Source organism: Xiphophorus maculatus, chromosome 8 (genome assembly GCF_002775205.1).
Source record: "Xiphophorus maculatus strain JP 163 A chromosome 8, X_maculatus-5.0-male, whole genome shotgun sequence".
Classification (NCBI taxonomy): domain Eukaryota; kingdom Metazoa; phylum Chordata; class Actinopteri; order Cyprinodontiformes; family Poeciliidae; genus Xiphophorus; species Xiphophorus maculatus.
In genome coordinates, this window is record NC_036450.1 from 18281748 (window position 1) to 18297945 (window position 16198).

The 16198-nt window shown below is 38.5% G+C and overlaps 1 protein-coding gene across 2 annotated transcripts; it reads left to right on the forward strand.

Annotated features, from left to right (window-relative positions):
* Positions 1-143: 143 nt before the first annotated feature.
* On the forward strand, positions 144-16121 carry plpp1 (phospholipid phosphatase 1). 2 transcript variants are annotated; one of them, XM_005798643.3, is made up of 6 exons: positions 144-739; positions 7861-8012; positions 9583-9863; positions 12074-12131; positions 14127-14303; positions 15171-16121. In XM_005798643.3, the coding sequence occupies exons 1-6, from the start codon at positions 682-684 to the stop codon at positions 15285-15287; spliced, it is 843 nt and encodes a 280-aa protein (XP_005798700.1). In that variant the 5' UTR covers positions 144-681; the 3' UTR covers positions 15288-16121. The 2 variants fall into 2 exon arrangements, with proteins under 2 accessions (XP_005798700.1, XP_005798699.1); XM_005798642.3 differs by lacking the exon at positions 7861-8012 and adding an exon at positions 6227-6381 and having other exon boundaries at positions 145-739.
* The last annotated feature ends 77 nt before the right edge of the window (positions 16122-16198 follow it).

Consider the following 16198-nt stretch of genomic DNA (forward strand, 5'->3'; position numbering starts at 1 on the left):
ACTGCAGGGAAAATGTTAAAAACCATTTACCAGAGCCCCAGTGTAAAAACTGTGTAGGAATATACATTTTTTCCCACTCTGCCGACGCTACATGAATGCACAATGAATCCGCCTTATTTACGGACTCCTCTCCGGTACGTGAAGGCAGCACCGTGGCCTGCTGCAGCCGGTGAGGTCTTCGCGGCCTTTCGGCTCGGCTTTCGGATCATATTTCACTGGCTGCAGACGTCGTCACGGGACAGGTGTCCGTGCAAATGACCGGGCCGTTCATGAGAGTGAGTTGTTTTTATTTAAAAGCACTTAGCAGCTGTGAAATCACAATGAAGCTCCGGCTCTGTTGTGGGGCAGAGCTGCACTTCACCACCACCCAGCAAGAAGGGCGATAACAGCTGCAGCTAGTGGCGTCCGCCGCCTCATATGTAAACAGCGCTCCTGTGGACCGGGTAGTTTCTTACGTTTTTATTGTGATATTTTAAGAACCATTTGCTGCCGCGGGTTCCTTTTTTTTTTTCTTTTTTTTTTTTTTAAATCTTTACTGACCGAGTGAAAAACAACGACAGCCGGAGCAGTAGGAGTAACTGCGTTGCGAGGAGGAGCATCCACCTTTGAGGGCTATTAAAGCGCAGCAGAGGCAGCAGACGGAGAGACGGGGACTCTGCGCCCAGACGGAGAGGAGTCAACATGTTTGAGACCAAAGGAATCCCTTTTGTCCTGCTCGATTTAGTCTGTCTAGTTCTAGGTATGTGTTTAAACATTTCATTCACTGTTGTGGGCCATTTGTTGTCCTGTTAATGATATAAGCTGATTTGTGTGTGTGTGGCTTTAATCCTTCTTTTGGAGCAGCTCACTATCTTGTGAAGGGAGTGGTGAATGTCCAGGACAGTGATTATATATAAGCCACTTAAATAACATGTTTATATCCTCTGTTATATATTTTCTTTTAGTGTTGCAAAAGGTCTTTGAGCTTGTTAGGTGCTTGCAAACTTGTAACAACTGCTCATGTCTTTTTTTTTTCCTGACTGTATAATATTTAGACGCAGTCTGGGCCGGCCCGAGGTATTAGTAAACTTTGCGCATAATTGGAGACACAGTCAGCTGCTAACCTGAGAAGAAAGAACTTGAATTTACACGATACATGTCTACAAATGTGCAAATTGTACGTGTGTTAAGGCATCCTTGAAATTGTGAATAGCTTAAGCCAGTTTCCATCATACTGTTTAATTTTTTTTTTCAATTTAGTTGTAATAGAAAGTGGCAGAGGGATGCAATCTTTTTGCTGCTGGACACCTCCTCCCTGTTGCTGCACAAAGCCAGTCAGCTGGCTGAAAAAGGGGCAAACAAACACTTAGAGTTATGCTGCGCGTCCCTGCAGTTAAGGCAGCACTGTTTAAAACATGCAGTTAGAAAGAGGGATGTTTTTAATCAGCTGAATGAATAGCCTAAAACTGCTCCTGTGTTTTAACTGTATGTAAGAGAAGAAAACAAAACAAAAGTTTAATATTATTGTGCTAGTTTTGAAAATGAGTTAATTAATTAGCTTATGTTTAAACATCTTTACTGAAGTTGATCACACCAGCTCATGTTTATATTATAGTCATAATTATTATATATATTTTTTTATTTTAAAAGTCATTGTTTGCACTCTGTAAATGTTTTTAAAAAAAGTCAACGAGTATTTGATTTTACATCCTGGGTTCCTTTGACTCAACTCATTGCCTGGCTAATAGGCAAAACAAAAACTCATTTTTTGACTTTTTATAACGTAACATTGTTCATTTCCTTTGAGTCCGTAACATGTCGCTTATTGGGCTTTACGTTCTAAAAATAGCCTGAGTAGACACTCGAATGTAGATTTTTGCCTTTCTGCATTTTCTTAGAAAAAACAACTCAAAACTGGGTCAGCTGCAGAATAACATTGTCACCTGATCCAAAAATTCTTTGAATTCACTATTTACATAAACAACATGTGTGTATGCTGTTTTATAATTCTCACACTGTTCCATCCATAAAAAGGAATGTGTTTAAGGAACTCTTACTTAACTTTAAGTAGTTTAAAGTTAATGATCAAAATAAAAAAATCACAAAAAATATAAAAGGAAGCCCAGTAGTTCTGTGATTGCTGGTGGCTTAACCGGAAGCTTCACCCAAATTAATTTCTGGTGAGGTTCTAGTTCAACCTCAGACTGGCCCTAATTACAATTATGCTTTATAGTTGAATGTTTCCATGAACTGACTTTTGAAGTCACAGTGGGAATTTCTGAGCCTTTGCAGTGCATGATTTCAAAGCGCTCACGTGAATTTCCTGACATTAAAAGAATGGGAAGCTTAGACGCTGTGATGAGTCATGTCTCTACCTTAGAGTGGAAAAGATCTTCACTCACCAAGCCACAAGGTTCCCGGCTTGGGGTTTTGCATGAGCACCTATGCAAATTATAATGTAGAAGCAGTGTCACACGGATCAAGACAAAAGTGCTGTGTTAGATTGTCAGTCAGGTTATTATATCTAGACTGAAGTGCTCATAGGACTGAACTGTCTCACTTTGTCATATTCTCTCTCTGGAGCTTCTATGTCTCCATCAATGACTGATTTGCCGTATTACTTTTATCACATAACACTCTTTATCTTGATTTGAAACTGTTTAGTTGTTTCTTAAGCTGATCAAAGACTAAACGTGGGAATAAGTTTCACATAGTATCACAACCTTGTCTAAAAATACCAAACTTTCATGGTATTCACACATTTGAAAAAAAAAACAAAAAAAAAACAGATGGTATCAATATATATTTTTCCCTTTTGCATCTGAAATAATATAACATGTATTACAAAACATTTTTTATGGCTGTGTATTTATTGATACACAGACACATGTTGAGGAAGAGGAAAAAGTGAGTGTGCTGCTAGTGACTGTCGGTGTGAGTCAGGTTTTTAATGGACTTATGACAGTGATTAAAATATGTTGTAAATCACTGTTTAAACTCTGCTTCACTCAGAGGCAATGGGCTCAGACTTAAACTTGGTATCAATTAAATTAAAGCAGTGGGTGGTTTAAATCCTAATTTCAACAAATGACTACAGAGGTGAAAGGCTTTAGCAAAATCTAGAATAACTGTTTCCTAGTTGTAGAGCAGAATTTGATCCTTTTTTCGACGTTCTGCTGTTTACATGGTGGGCGAACACTGGAAGTCTAATGTAGATATTAAGTGGTTATCTTGTGGGGGTACTGGCTGTGTAGCTCTAGTAAAAACATGTTGCTTTACTTAACTTTCAAAACAATGTCGCCCTAACATGAGATTGTTGGCTCATACTACAATGGCATCCAAATGTTGGCTTAAATCTTTTTAAATAGAAAACACAAAAGAATCATTTTATTATTTTCTTTTTTAACCAGCTTACGGGTAAATGAAGCGTGCACCATTTAAATGAACATATCAAAGCATTCAAACTTTCGTAAAAACATTTTTTGCAGATTTTGGGGATTCGATTGTTTTCTATTTGCATGATTTAGAAAAAAAAAAGTTGAGAACTTTTTTTTGCTGCTTTTAAGGCCACTTGTTTTGGAATCTAACTAAAAATTATTTAGGCTGTACAAGCGGTATACCGACATAATTTCAGCTGAAGAAGTTATTAAAACCATGATCCAACCAGTCTATGCCTACAGGGCAATGAAGCTTAGACTTTCAAATTTGACCCAAGGCTGATCTGCCACAAAGTTATTGAACTGAGTGAGAGCCAAGCCAGCTGTCTGAGCTGAACTCTGTCTGCTAATTGGATTCGTCTTCCAAGTAAACGAGATTATTAAATTATAACTGGGGTCTTTGAGAATTTGTCTTGAGATTGGGGCTGGAGTCTGCGGTCACACTGCACCTCATTGGTATTTAATGAGCAAATTATAAGAATGCAGAGGGACAAGACAGAGCTCTATATTTATTCTATCCCTGGTAGAGACGGGTAAAAGGCCTCGAAATGAATTTATCTTACACTGTAGTAACGTAATCACACACAACTGATTTTTATTTAATCATATTATAACTCAAAATAAGGTCACCTTAGCTATACAGATGATGCACATCTCTACATGAAGATCTCACCAAATGACTATGAATCAGTTCAAGCGTTGAGCAGATGTTAAAAACAAATCAATGCATGGTTGTACTATACCTTTCTCCAGCTGAATAAATGGAGGAGGGGCAGTCAACAATGAGCTCACACCCTCATCTATTGAGGCTGAAATCTGCAAAACAAAGTTCCTTTAAATCACGGTTAAAACCCACCTGTTAAGAGTTGCCTTCATAAAATAATAACCTAATTTTAGTCTGTATTCCAGCTTTTTATTACCATACTTGCCTTGCTTAATTATATCCTCTTACCCTTCAATATAAACATGATGTCACACAGAGGCCTGTTTGTTTAAGTGACTCTTTAAAATCGTAAAGATAAGAGAATATGCTATGCAAGTAAGGCAGATGTGCTTATCAATGTCTTTACTGGGGGTGCAAATAATTTGTAGTAAATGTTTCACAGAGAAGACTGCTTGTCCCGTTTGAGTCTACATTGCTAAAATAATGTTCTTAATGTAGTTACTCTAGAAGGAAGTAAACCAGTGAGAAAGGATGTCCGGTAACTCCTGAGTTGTGAGACTAAACTAACTGTTTTAAACTATTATTAGTTGTAACTTGTCAGTGGTGACACAGGCCTTGGAGCATTTCTGTGCCACCGTGTTTTAATGTCTCCAGCTGTTGCAGCCGTCACAGCTTCGCAGGGTGCAGCAGCAGTAGAATAGTTTCAGAGATTCAGCTGCATCTTCATGTGATGTGTTTTCTGTGTTCTCTTGCCGGCGGCTTGCTTGTTAATGTGGGCCGCAGCTCAACAATTGACTTGGTTTCCGCTTGAATGAGGGGAACGACTCTTTCTTGCAGCACAATGGGTTAAACAGGCCAAACAGCCAGAGAGATGACAGCGGCATTCCCCACAGACTTTGCACTGTCAAAACCAATTAGCATAACCTTTTTATCTTTATGGTATTCTATGTGTAGGGAGTGTTAAGTCATGCCCGTCGTTCTTTCCACAATAAACAAAAATGTCTCAGTTATTTCACAAAAAAAAGGAAAGCTTAAAGGAAGTGGATCTGTGTGGTTTTTGGCATTGGGTTTGTGATTTTCCTGTTTCCCTAAAACGCTGCTGAGTATCCGATTGACCGCATTAATGTACATTTTTGTGATTTCAGACTTTAAAGACTTTTCTTTCCATCAGGAATGAATCTACTGAAGAAACGAGATGGAATTGAACGATCTATTGGTTTTGGGTTTCCAACGCCCGAAAACGTTTCTCCTTCTGTTACATAAACAGTTCCCACCTCTCTAGATGACATAATCAAGCTCTGTAGTTAATGTTAATCCACTTTCTAATGTGTATTGGGGGTTTTGGGCATTAAATTCTGCCTGAAATCAGTTTCTTAAAACCAACTGGTGTGGGAATAAAAGATGCTTTGTGGATTTTTAAACAGTTTGACACAATTTGAATTAAAACTACTAAAACTGTGTTTATAGAAACATCCATATTTCTTTCAGATTTTAAAAAAGTATGTGGGAATAGAGAAAATTCTGCAATTTTTTTCTTAAAATATGAGTATAATGTGCATTGGACCAAGCTGTTTATGCTTTTTTTAAGCTATAAGACAATCACAAATATTAGGTTACTAGAGAAATAGTTATTCAAATGTGTAAACTTAATACATTGCTGCAGGTATTTGCATTATTGCACTTGTTTTGATACTAATATCACTAGGGATGCACCAATTTGAGAATTTGGGACAATATCTGATGTTAATATATCTGTTACGGCCGCTGATATTTACAGATATCATATGTAACTCCCTTGATAATGTGAAAAACCGCTGTATCACTGCTGTATGCCAAAACAAATATCAAATACCTGTTCTTTGCTCCTTCCACAAAACATTCACAAACTGCAACTAGAAGGAAATAAACATGGGTTGTTAATATCGCCCCAGTTTCTCTGATCAGATCAATACCAGTATGTAAAGAACTGGCTGACATGAAAATACCAATGTTATCGCCAATAAATTGTGCATCCCTAAATAGCATTACTGGCTTTTATTTTGAAATAATCTCTACACTCTAATGACTTTTTTTTTTCTTTCAGATTTTATTTTGTAAACCTCTGACTTCTTCCCGTGTTAACTAGTCCCGATCTCTCCTTCCACAGGGGCTCTACCTCTGGCAATCTTTAACCTGGGTAAGATCCGCCCCTATCAAAGGGGCTTTTTCTGTAGCGACGACAGCATCAAGTACCCTTTCCACCCCAGCACAGTCACCTCCAAGGTGCTCTACTCTGTGGGGCTCTGCCTGCCCATAGTCTCTGTAAGTAGTAGGGTAACTCATGGCAGCCAGTCTCAGGGCTTGCATGTTGACTTGCCAAACACAAGCGTAACACACACGCGTCCAAGGAGTGCCGAGGCCGGTGCCTCAGGTAATACAAATGCGGCGGTTTTTCATCCACGCCCACAGTGAAAAGCTCTCATTTCGTTTCGTTAACGGCTACACTTCGTCCTGGTTTTGCAAGTCAAAATATCCACGTTGAGGGAGGTTTGTCAGAGCGGACAAAGCTGCACATTAGCAAGCACTTAGCAGATACTGATGTTCAGTATGGATAAGTGGAGAAGGAGGATGTCCACTTAAAAACATCAAATAAGGAAATAAAATGAAACTAACCTAAATAATTGCTTAAGATGTTCAATTATTTGTTGAAGGGAAGCAAACAATCTCTGAATCTGAACATGGAGGACACCAACAGATTCCAGGCTTTACACATGCGCTGTTATTTGATCTTTCTATGGCTGTTATTCAGTCTGACAGACATGCAGGCAGCTGGAATGCATCTCTGGACCACTTGGTTCTGGAGTCTATAATGGGAGCTGGAAGCATGCTGGTTACTTGTTAATATATGTACTAAGGTCTCATTTGTGTGTTGTTACCATCTTGCTTCTTCAGGAATTTAAGGTTTTGACTGTATCCTGAAACCTTCTTACTCTCCAACTTAATTTGGCTCAACCTGTGCTTTTTAACTAAAAATGCACTAGATATTAAATCTCAATCTTTTGTAATATCACAATTGCAAAGGACTGCTTGGTTCCAAGATTTGCTAAGGTATTATATTTTAAGTACCATGCAGGCAAATTCTTCATGGCAATAGTATTTTTCATGCTTTTGAAAAGACTTTAATTGACTTTATGTCCACAGAGGATCACACAGAGTGATTGAAAGAGAAAAGAAAAAAAAGAGTCAGAAAATGTGGGTTAATAGTGACCCAAACTATCATTGTTCATCTTCTACAGCTATTGGTATAAATTACTCTTGTGTAATATCACAGTGCCTTAACACTATGATATTGATGAGGGGTTAAAGAAACTTGGATCTCCATGATCAGTTCTCAGGGAAAGGGAATTTCCATACACAGAGAGACCCAGAGGATTCCAGGCAGTCATGATTGTTTGGTCTGACGCCTGTTCGGAAACACAACCCCTGCTTCACATAGGAGAATACAGCGGAGATGCTCTTGGCAGTGATGATTTGTAACCTCACGAGAAATGCATCTTTATTTATCTTTTGATTGTGTTTTGGACTAACCTTCACTCTTCACTAACATGTGACTATCTTTTAACCATTAACAATGTTCCTGAAAAGCTGGGCAAGACGCTTCCTGCAGGAGGTTGCTTCATTTTCTGGGACCTTCTCATCAGACTGCAGTGTTTGGCATTACAAAGGGTGTTGCATGATGGGAATTTGTCCGGACGTCCTCGTAACTCGTATTTTCTTTTTCTCTCATTGCTTTTCTGCCAGCGGGACTCCCATTTGCAATACTCAATTTGCTGCACAGGCCTTTCCGCCGAGGCTTTTTCTGTAATGACGATACGATCAAGTACCCCTATAAAGAGGACACCATTTCATATCAGTTGTTAGGAGCTGTTATGATTCCCTGCACAATACTCATTGTAAGTGTTTTGTTTTTTACCTGTTAACAGTTCCCCTCTGTGCCTTTTTTAACAGCTCTTCCTGCCCTTTGATTATTCCTCCTTTACACGTTGGTTGAGCTTCTTTGTGTTTCTGCTAAAATAATTTCTCTACATTGCATGTGCGTCCTAATTCGCTAACAGAAAACGCTTTTAATCAAGCTTGTTTAAAAACAGTGATATTTTTAATGCTTAAATATGACACAGAAAGAGGTACGCATAGATTTTCAGATGGATGCATCCTAAATAAAAAAAGGCAGATGGGGAAGATCACTTTAAATCTGAGAGCTAATTTTGTTCTATTGTAGACATTGTAGAAAGAAAGTCAAAATAATATCCAAACTAATAGCAACACATCAATTCAGCTGCGGTTTGTGCTGTTCCGGGATCAGTATTAAGCGGAACGGCTCACCAGGTCGGGTGTTATTTTAAGCCTTGTTGTTGGCCTCTTATCTGTCAGGTTTTCGTAAAGCACAGTCGCTGCTGTCTCTTTCAAGTTGAACCACAGAAACGTGTAAGCCACATCCTCCCCCAAGGCAATTGGCACCCCTTAAAATACCAAATATTTTTATTGCTGCAGCATGTTCTCACGCACAGACGCACACAAAATAAAAAATGCACCCTAGAGAAAAAGATCCCACCTAAGGAAATAACTTTTTATTTTAAAGAAAATACCCAGCACCACATGATGCTATAAAATAAATGAGAACTATTTTTATTAAGCTATAACTCACTTTTTAAAGTTAAACAGCGCATCAAGAAATGTTTCATTATCCATTCATAATTTCATCTTATCCTATTGTATCAATGTGATACACGAGGCCATTTTTGTAAATTGGAAAGACAGGAAAACATGTTGTTCAATTGCACTAAGAAAAAAAAGATCTCCAAAGTGTGAAGAATTGTTGCCGTCTTTGTGTGTGACTGTGTTAAACATGGAGATGAGTAAATATAGAATTATTAATTATTATTATTTAAATTATTAAATATACTGCACTATAAGCCAATTAACTTTGAGAAAAAGATAACAAAATAATATGTTTGTTAAGTGGACATCTTCCTGGGATAAATATTCTATTTTTTTTTTTTTTTATCTGCAATGTGGAGAAACTGACCTATTGTGTCTATGCATTATATCTTCTCCAGTTGGTGTAGCAAACAGGAAAACCAAAAGCAGCAGCTCTGGTTCTAGCCAAAGTTAACAACAAATACAAAACAAAACTTTTTTAGTTTACTTAAAATAAGAAGGCGGCAAAAGATATTCTGACTTTGAAACTTCGTCTGTATGCTCAGCTGTAATGTTCTTTGCTTGTTTTTTTGTGCATAGGCGTGAAAAAAAAATCTCCTTTTCTAGTTCTTGATCAAAAAATACCAATTCTTTCAGTAATGCAAAATCAAAAACATCAGTGATTTTAACAACTTCGTGACAAATATTTACAAGATGCAGCATTCTTTTTTTTTTGCTCTTTCTTAAAATGTGATTTTACTTCTTTTCACTTTTTGGCATTTCTTTTAAGCTAAACTCTAACTTATTCCTCTCCTTCCTTTCCAGATGGTCTTTGGCGAGTGCCTTTTAGTTTATTTAAAGCGCATCGAATCCAAATCAACGTTCGGCAACTATGTTGCCTGTGTTTACAAAGCCATCGGTACCTTCGTCTTTGGTGCCGGCATGAGTCAGTCTCTGACGGACATCGCAAAGTATTCGATCGGCCGGCTCAGGCCGCACTTCCTTGATGTGTGCAAACCGGACTGGAAACTCATCAACTGCACAGCAGGCGTATACATCGAAAACTTCAACTGCACTGGAGATCCGAAGGTGGTCAACGAAGGCAGGTATGTATCTGATCAAAATACATCAGCCTTCAGATCTCTTAACTTTTTATTTGCTGGATGATGTACAGTGACATTAAAAAGCAGGTTGTTTCTAAAAGAGGAAGTGTGTTTTAGAAAGTCCTAATGTCAAACCAGTTTAGATTAGAGAACGAGGAAAAACATCAGCCAAAATGTACCGGCTGTATAAAGAATTTGAGTATTGGGGGGAAAAATGCTCTCATCATTGTATATTTTAAACTGAGCCAGAATATTCATAATGGAGGGGAAAGATACAACTAGCAGATCTACAAGTTACTGAAAATAAAAGTTATATTTTCCTCCTCTTGTTCCTTCCTTGTTCAGATAAATGTGATGACTACAAGGCTTTACTTGCAGCTTCATGTGTAAAATCATTCAGAGGATAACCTGGTTTTCTTTCTTGCCTAAGTAATTTGGAAATTGGACTCTGAAGGAGTAAAATCAAAATCCCTGAAGCCTTGCGCTGTAATCTGTTTTGGAAGTACAAAAAAAAAAGGTTACGCAGACACATTGTCAACCATTTAGGCATAATAAACCAAAATAGGTTGAGCAGTATGTGCTAAACTTATAAAACAAGTGGGGAAAAATGAACTGAATTCACTCAGATCTGCGAGGTTGGAATATTTTAATCAAAATTTTATTTTAAAAAAACTGTCAATTATCAGCATTATTGTCAGTAAAATAAATGTAAAATGAAAATAGGATCCATTTTTAAAAAGCTATAAGCAGATGACAAGGTGGAAACCAGTTGGAATATGATGAATACGAAAACTGATGGTTGTACTGATGGCACAGGAAAGTAAAGCTTGTTTTTATGAAGCTTTTCCGTGTCTGTTATCTGCTCAGAGCAGCGGGAAGAACGTTGGGAGGAGAGGATTTCCTCTCCTCATTCTAATGTAGATGAAACCACAGAGGACTGCTGAGGGTGGAGAGTTTATTCTGGGATGCGAAGAAAATTCTGTCCTTTATAGCCGAGCTTTCCAGGTTTCCCCTTTGTTTCTTAAACCTTTTTTTTGTCCTTTAGCTGCTTTTGCATGTGCCCACTGGTTTTCCTCCCGGTTCTCCTCGTCACCTAGGGTAACTCTACAAGGGTGCGGCGCATATTTGTTGCTGTTTTTCCCTATCAGCAGTCTGTTTGTTCTTTTTTTAAATGTAGTGTGACGGCAGTGCAAGAGAGGGATCCACTGATTGAAGAGCAGATATCCGGTGCTTTTAAGATTAATGTTGGGACACAGATTTCCAGCTGCTTCATCCGGGTGTTTAGGACGGCCTGCCAGACACTAATAGGCCCAATAAAGTGCAGCAGAACAAGAAAGAGGGCTGGCGAGGGTGGCCTGCTCAGCCTCATCTTACAGTAACATGACTCTTGATCTACCAGGAAAAACAGATCCTCTGGTCTTGGATGGCACAGACATTTGTTTGCAAGGTGCATCACAGGAAGAAACCTATCTCTTCTTGGAGCACAATGACTAAGCACATGCTTTCTGAGGATGTACAAATTAGCAGTAAAATGGACATGTCACTGTTGGTGATGACACTGCTTTGTTATAGTGTCTGATAAGTATGCATTTTGGAAAATGTTCAGTTTTCCCACAATTAATGTGGTTTGAATTTTTGTTTAGCTCCCTTTGTTTTTGGTAAGAATGCATGGAGACCTTGACACCAAATGCAGAGCAGTCTTTCAAGAAAACCTGTTGGTTTCATATTTGCAAGGAGAATGGAAATAAAATATTCCAGAAATAAAATAGTTTTACATTAATCTTTGAGATAAAATGGTTTCACAATTTTCCCGGTGGAAAGCCTCAGTTTGCTCCATGCAGGAGCGACAGCAGAATGCCGAACTTTCACTCATTTTTCCGTCCTTTTGAGTTATGAGCTGAACATCGTCTCTTGAGTTTTCTTTAAATGTAGGTTTCTTATTGGGTTGAGCACCGGGCTCAGTCTGCATCACACACACACAGCTGTGAAATGACATCAACTGTGTTTCAAACAGGAAGTAACAAAGGCAGAGGGGACAGTTAGGAAGAGCAGCTCCATGTAACCTCAACATCCCCCCTCAGTTATCATTTCTCCGAAATGTTTACGAACAAAAGCCCGCTGCAGCAATGCATGTTTGCACAGCCTCTCATTTGCTTGAACAGATCACACACACTGTCCCAGTTTTGAGTCATGCTTCTGTCTTTCTGTTGCAGACTGTCCTTCTATTCTGGCCACTCGTCGTTCTCCATGTACTGCATGCTGTTCCTCGCTGTAAGTACCTCCAACCAGCTGCACGCTAAGCAGAAATCCCTTGGATATGTATTTAATAAATTTCTCTAATTTATGATTTCAATATTAAAACTTTAAGCAGAATCCAGGATTCACTTGGAACAACCAGATACAGTTTACATCACCTCAATCAGTCACAGCTCAGTTTGACGTTTAGTTGTCAGTTGTTATGGATCAAAATAAATTGCAGATAAAGAAATCAGAACATGACATGTTTAGTTGAGTTCAAATGGAAATATTTGCATTTTGTGGGAAGGTTTATCTGGAATATTTTCAAGATAACATATCTTTACCTCCCACTAAACATGCTGATTTATGTTTTATTTTAAAGATGGCAAAAAAAAAAACAAGACCGACACAATAAGCCCTCTGTGTTCAGCATAAAGACTAGGAACAACTTAGTGCTACTGAAAGTGAGACTTAGGGATGGTGAAGCTTTTATAATGACTGTTAAATTTGACTGTAGTTGAACTGACAAGATCTTCATTGTTTAGTTAATAATGTGGTTCTCCTACTTCTTGATTTAATCTAAAGGGAATGTCCCTAACAGACTTCTTAAGAGTTATGAGACATTAAGCATCTATTGCAGTTTTCACAGTTTTTGTTGGTGGACAGGTATAAGCAATAATAATTAATAATAATAAACAATTAATCCTATATGCTATTATGGTGCTTATTTGCTTTGGAAAAAAGCCTAATCTGTATTAGAATTTGGAAAACATGGAATTTGATCCAATATGTTTTTTTGGGGGGGGAAAGTTTAATACATTTACATTTTAGAGAAGAATACGGATTATTTTCATGTATTTAATAAAGTGCTCATTGGTTTTATCATTCTTGGATCCACTCTGGACTTTAGGGCCTTTTTGTGGCCCTAATTTAAGGAGCTTTATAGTTTTATTCTTCAATAAAACATCTTATCTTTAATATTTCAATCGCTGCTTTTGAGAGTAGGTAAGACTCTGACTGCTTATTAGTACGTCCAATAACCCCGGTTAGGAAAACAAAAATCTCCATCCAGACACTAAGTTAATTATGTAGATAAAACGTTTTTTTCTGAATTTAGTTGTTAGCTTAAAGTTCAGCACTGCAGTACAGACTGGGATCAACATTAAACTTTGAACCCTCCTTTATTTTTAAGCTGTGGACTAGGTGTTCCCTGCTATTTAAAGGAATTTCATAAAAATGTTGTTAGGATCCAGTCAGCTTCTACACAAGACAAACAGGATCTATTATTTGGTGTCTGCATTGAGTTTTGTGACATTTACAGGCAAGTTGAGTCTGATGTTTCTGTTTATGGTCTTGCTGTAGTTTCACCCAAATATGGCAGGTGCTGATATTTATTTACATTTAAGCCACAATGTTTAAAGATCACATTCCTGTACCTTATGAACAGTCTCAGTAGCACCCTGCTGTGATTGTCCAGAGCTGGTTTTACTGCCAAGCCCTGATAAACTTTATGAGCTGCTGATTCATTCAATACTTTCAGATATAAATAGACCCGGGGACAAAGTCTCAGCATTAACGTAATAAGCTCCTTTCTCCTTTGTGGGGTGGAAGCTCACTTATGGAACGCACTAGCCTTTGGTCAGCATTTACGTTAGTAAGATGTAGCAGGAAGGAACACCAAAACGCAGACCTGGACAAAGGTTAAACTTTGTGTCCTCGACACAAAATCGTTTGAGAGCGAGCCTGAGACGACACAAATTATTCAACTCCTCTGGTTTATAATTGGATTAAACATGTCTGTCAGGCAAGAGATTATTCTGCTATAGAAGATATGTGGCAGTTATTACATTTAGTAAGATTCATTTTTCATATAACTACTGATTATGTCAGTGACCTTCATTTCTTTCTTTTTTGTAACAAAAAGGTCACACTGACATGTCTGTAGCCATTCATTTCCTCTACAGAAGTCAAGTTTGGCTTGTTAGTGTTGTCTGTAACAAACATGAATCACTGATCTGTGTTCCACAGCTCTACCTGCAGGCGCGGCTTCAGGTCCAGTGGGCGCGGCTGCTCAGACCAACCCTCCAGTTCTTCCTGATCGCTGCCTCGGTGTACACCGGCCTGTCAAGGGTTTCCGATTACAAACATCACTGGAGCGACGTGCTGACAGGGCTGCTGCAGGGCGCAGTCATGGCTCTGTTGGTGGTACGTGCTGCGATCATCTAGTCATTAAATATTTTATCTCCAGCTGCATTTAAGTTGTCTTCCAATTGTATTCACACTCCTAGAGTTTTTTTCTTATATTAAACTTTTAATTTGGAGATTTAATGCCATAAATATGCAAAGTAGTGGGTGAGGAGGAGGAGTTATTTTAGAGTTATTTTATTTTAGTTATTTTAGAGTAAAATATTCTGGATTTCTCAATGAAAACCTGTTGGAAGCTTTAAAAGACGTGAGACTAGGGCAGAGGTTCACCTTTGGATTGGATAACAACCCCCACCATGCAGCAGGAGCTGCAGTTTAGATCAGTGTTTAGAATGGCCCAGTCAAAGTTCAGTCGTAAATCCAATCTAAAACCTGTAGCAAGAACTAAAACCTGCTGTTCAGATGCTCTGCATGAAATCTAACTGGACATGAACAAATTAGAAAAAAAATAAATATAAAATGTCGAGGTAAAGATTTCAGTTTCTACATACACAAATGAGGTAAAGACATACAAGACTTGCTGTGCAAACTCCTTTTGAAAATAATTTTCAATTATTTTGAAAACCATTTATATTTTTATAGGTTTTATTTGATAGTTAATTGACAGGGAAGTGGGTAATGAGAGAAGGGGGAAGACATGCAGCAAAGGTTGTCAGGCCAGGAATCGAACCTGCGACAGCCGCGTTGAGGACTAAGGCCTCCTTATGTGGGTTGTGCTTAACCCCTTCGCCACCACAGCACATCCTGAAAACCATTATTTCATCTCCATTTCAAAATTACACACAAAAGTCTGTGCTCCATGTGACAAAATGTAGATATGAAAAGTTCTGCATTGTATAAACTTGTTTTTATTTCCGATTCCTGCAGGTCTTCTTCATATCAGACTTTTTCAAAACAACAGAGTGCCGTAAAGAGACGGACATCCCTCACACAACGCTGCAGGAGACCCCCACAAACGGGAATCACTTTGAGAGTCCCAACTAAGCTAAGTGGAGCTAAGCTAAGAGTCCTCTCCTTCCAACGCACACCCAGAATTCCAGCTTCGAAGCCTTTAATCCCGAGCAAATCCCCCATTCAATACGCTGCATGGACGTTTAGTTTGAACTACCTGATTATTCCTCAAGTTATCTGAACTCTCAAAACCACACATGGCCTCTTTGAATTTCACACTTTAGGGTATTTCGTGCTTGTCTGCCAGTGCTCCGTGTGAAAGAAAGATTGTGAAAAGTATCCAGCTGTAGATCACAAGCTGAAGATTGAAAAATGAGGTGGATCTATTAGTGTGATCAACTGAAGCGGAGGGAAAACTGCATGCACCAAAAGGATCTGACCACTGCCTTGAGGGAGGGCGTGTTGGAAACCTGTGAATGTAATCCTGCTTAGTGCTTTTCCTGAACTGCAGTCAGCATGCTCATGGATCTGATTTAGGGTCAGTTTTATGTCTCCAGTAGTGAATGAAGGAAAAGGGTTAACAGAGGATGAAGCTGACCCTAAGCCAGAGAACAGCGCTGTTGCACATCCAGACTGCTGCTGTCTAACCTGATATCATAAACCAAGTGTTTGTTTTGAGGCTTTGGGTTAGCGTGATGCACAGCTGACTGCCGAGTCCTGTGTTGCCTTGTACTGGACTGCTGTGGCTGCTATTACAGCTCCCTGTGGATCTTATGTAAAACAAATACAGAACAATGTGCTTTTGTATAATCTGTATGCAAACAAATCACCATACAGACTTTTTATTGAAAAGACAAAACAATGTTATAATTATGTACAAATGTCTAAAATAAGGAAAAATAAAGCCATCTAACTCACGAACATTAACTCAAATGATGCATGTGTTTGATGTATGAATTCAATAAAAACTTGAATGTGCAATGTTTTCTGACCAATAAGATGCC

Excerpts from the sequence above, each read along its gene's own strand:
- plpp1 (XM_005798642.3), top strand. The coding sequence starts at position 682 with ATGTTTGAGACCAAAGGAATCCCTTTTGTCCTGCTCGATTTAGTCTGT. Across the intron at positions 740-6,226 it reads TTTAGTCTGTCTAGTTCTAG|GGGCTCTACCTCTGGCAATC; the intron begins GTATGTGTTTAA and ends CTCCTTCCACAG. Across the intron at positions 14,304-15,170 it reads CAGTCATGGCTCTGTTGGTG|GTCTTCTTCATATCAGACTT; the intron begins GTACGTGCTGCG and ends CGATTCCTGCAG.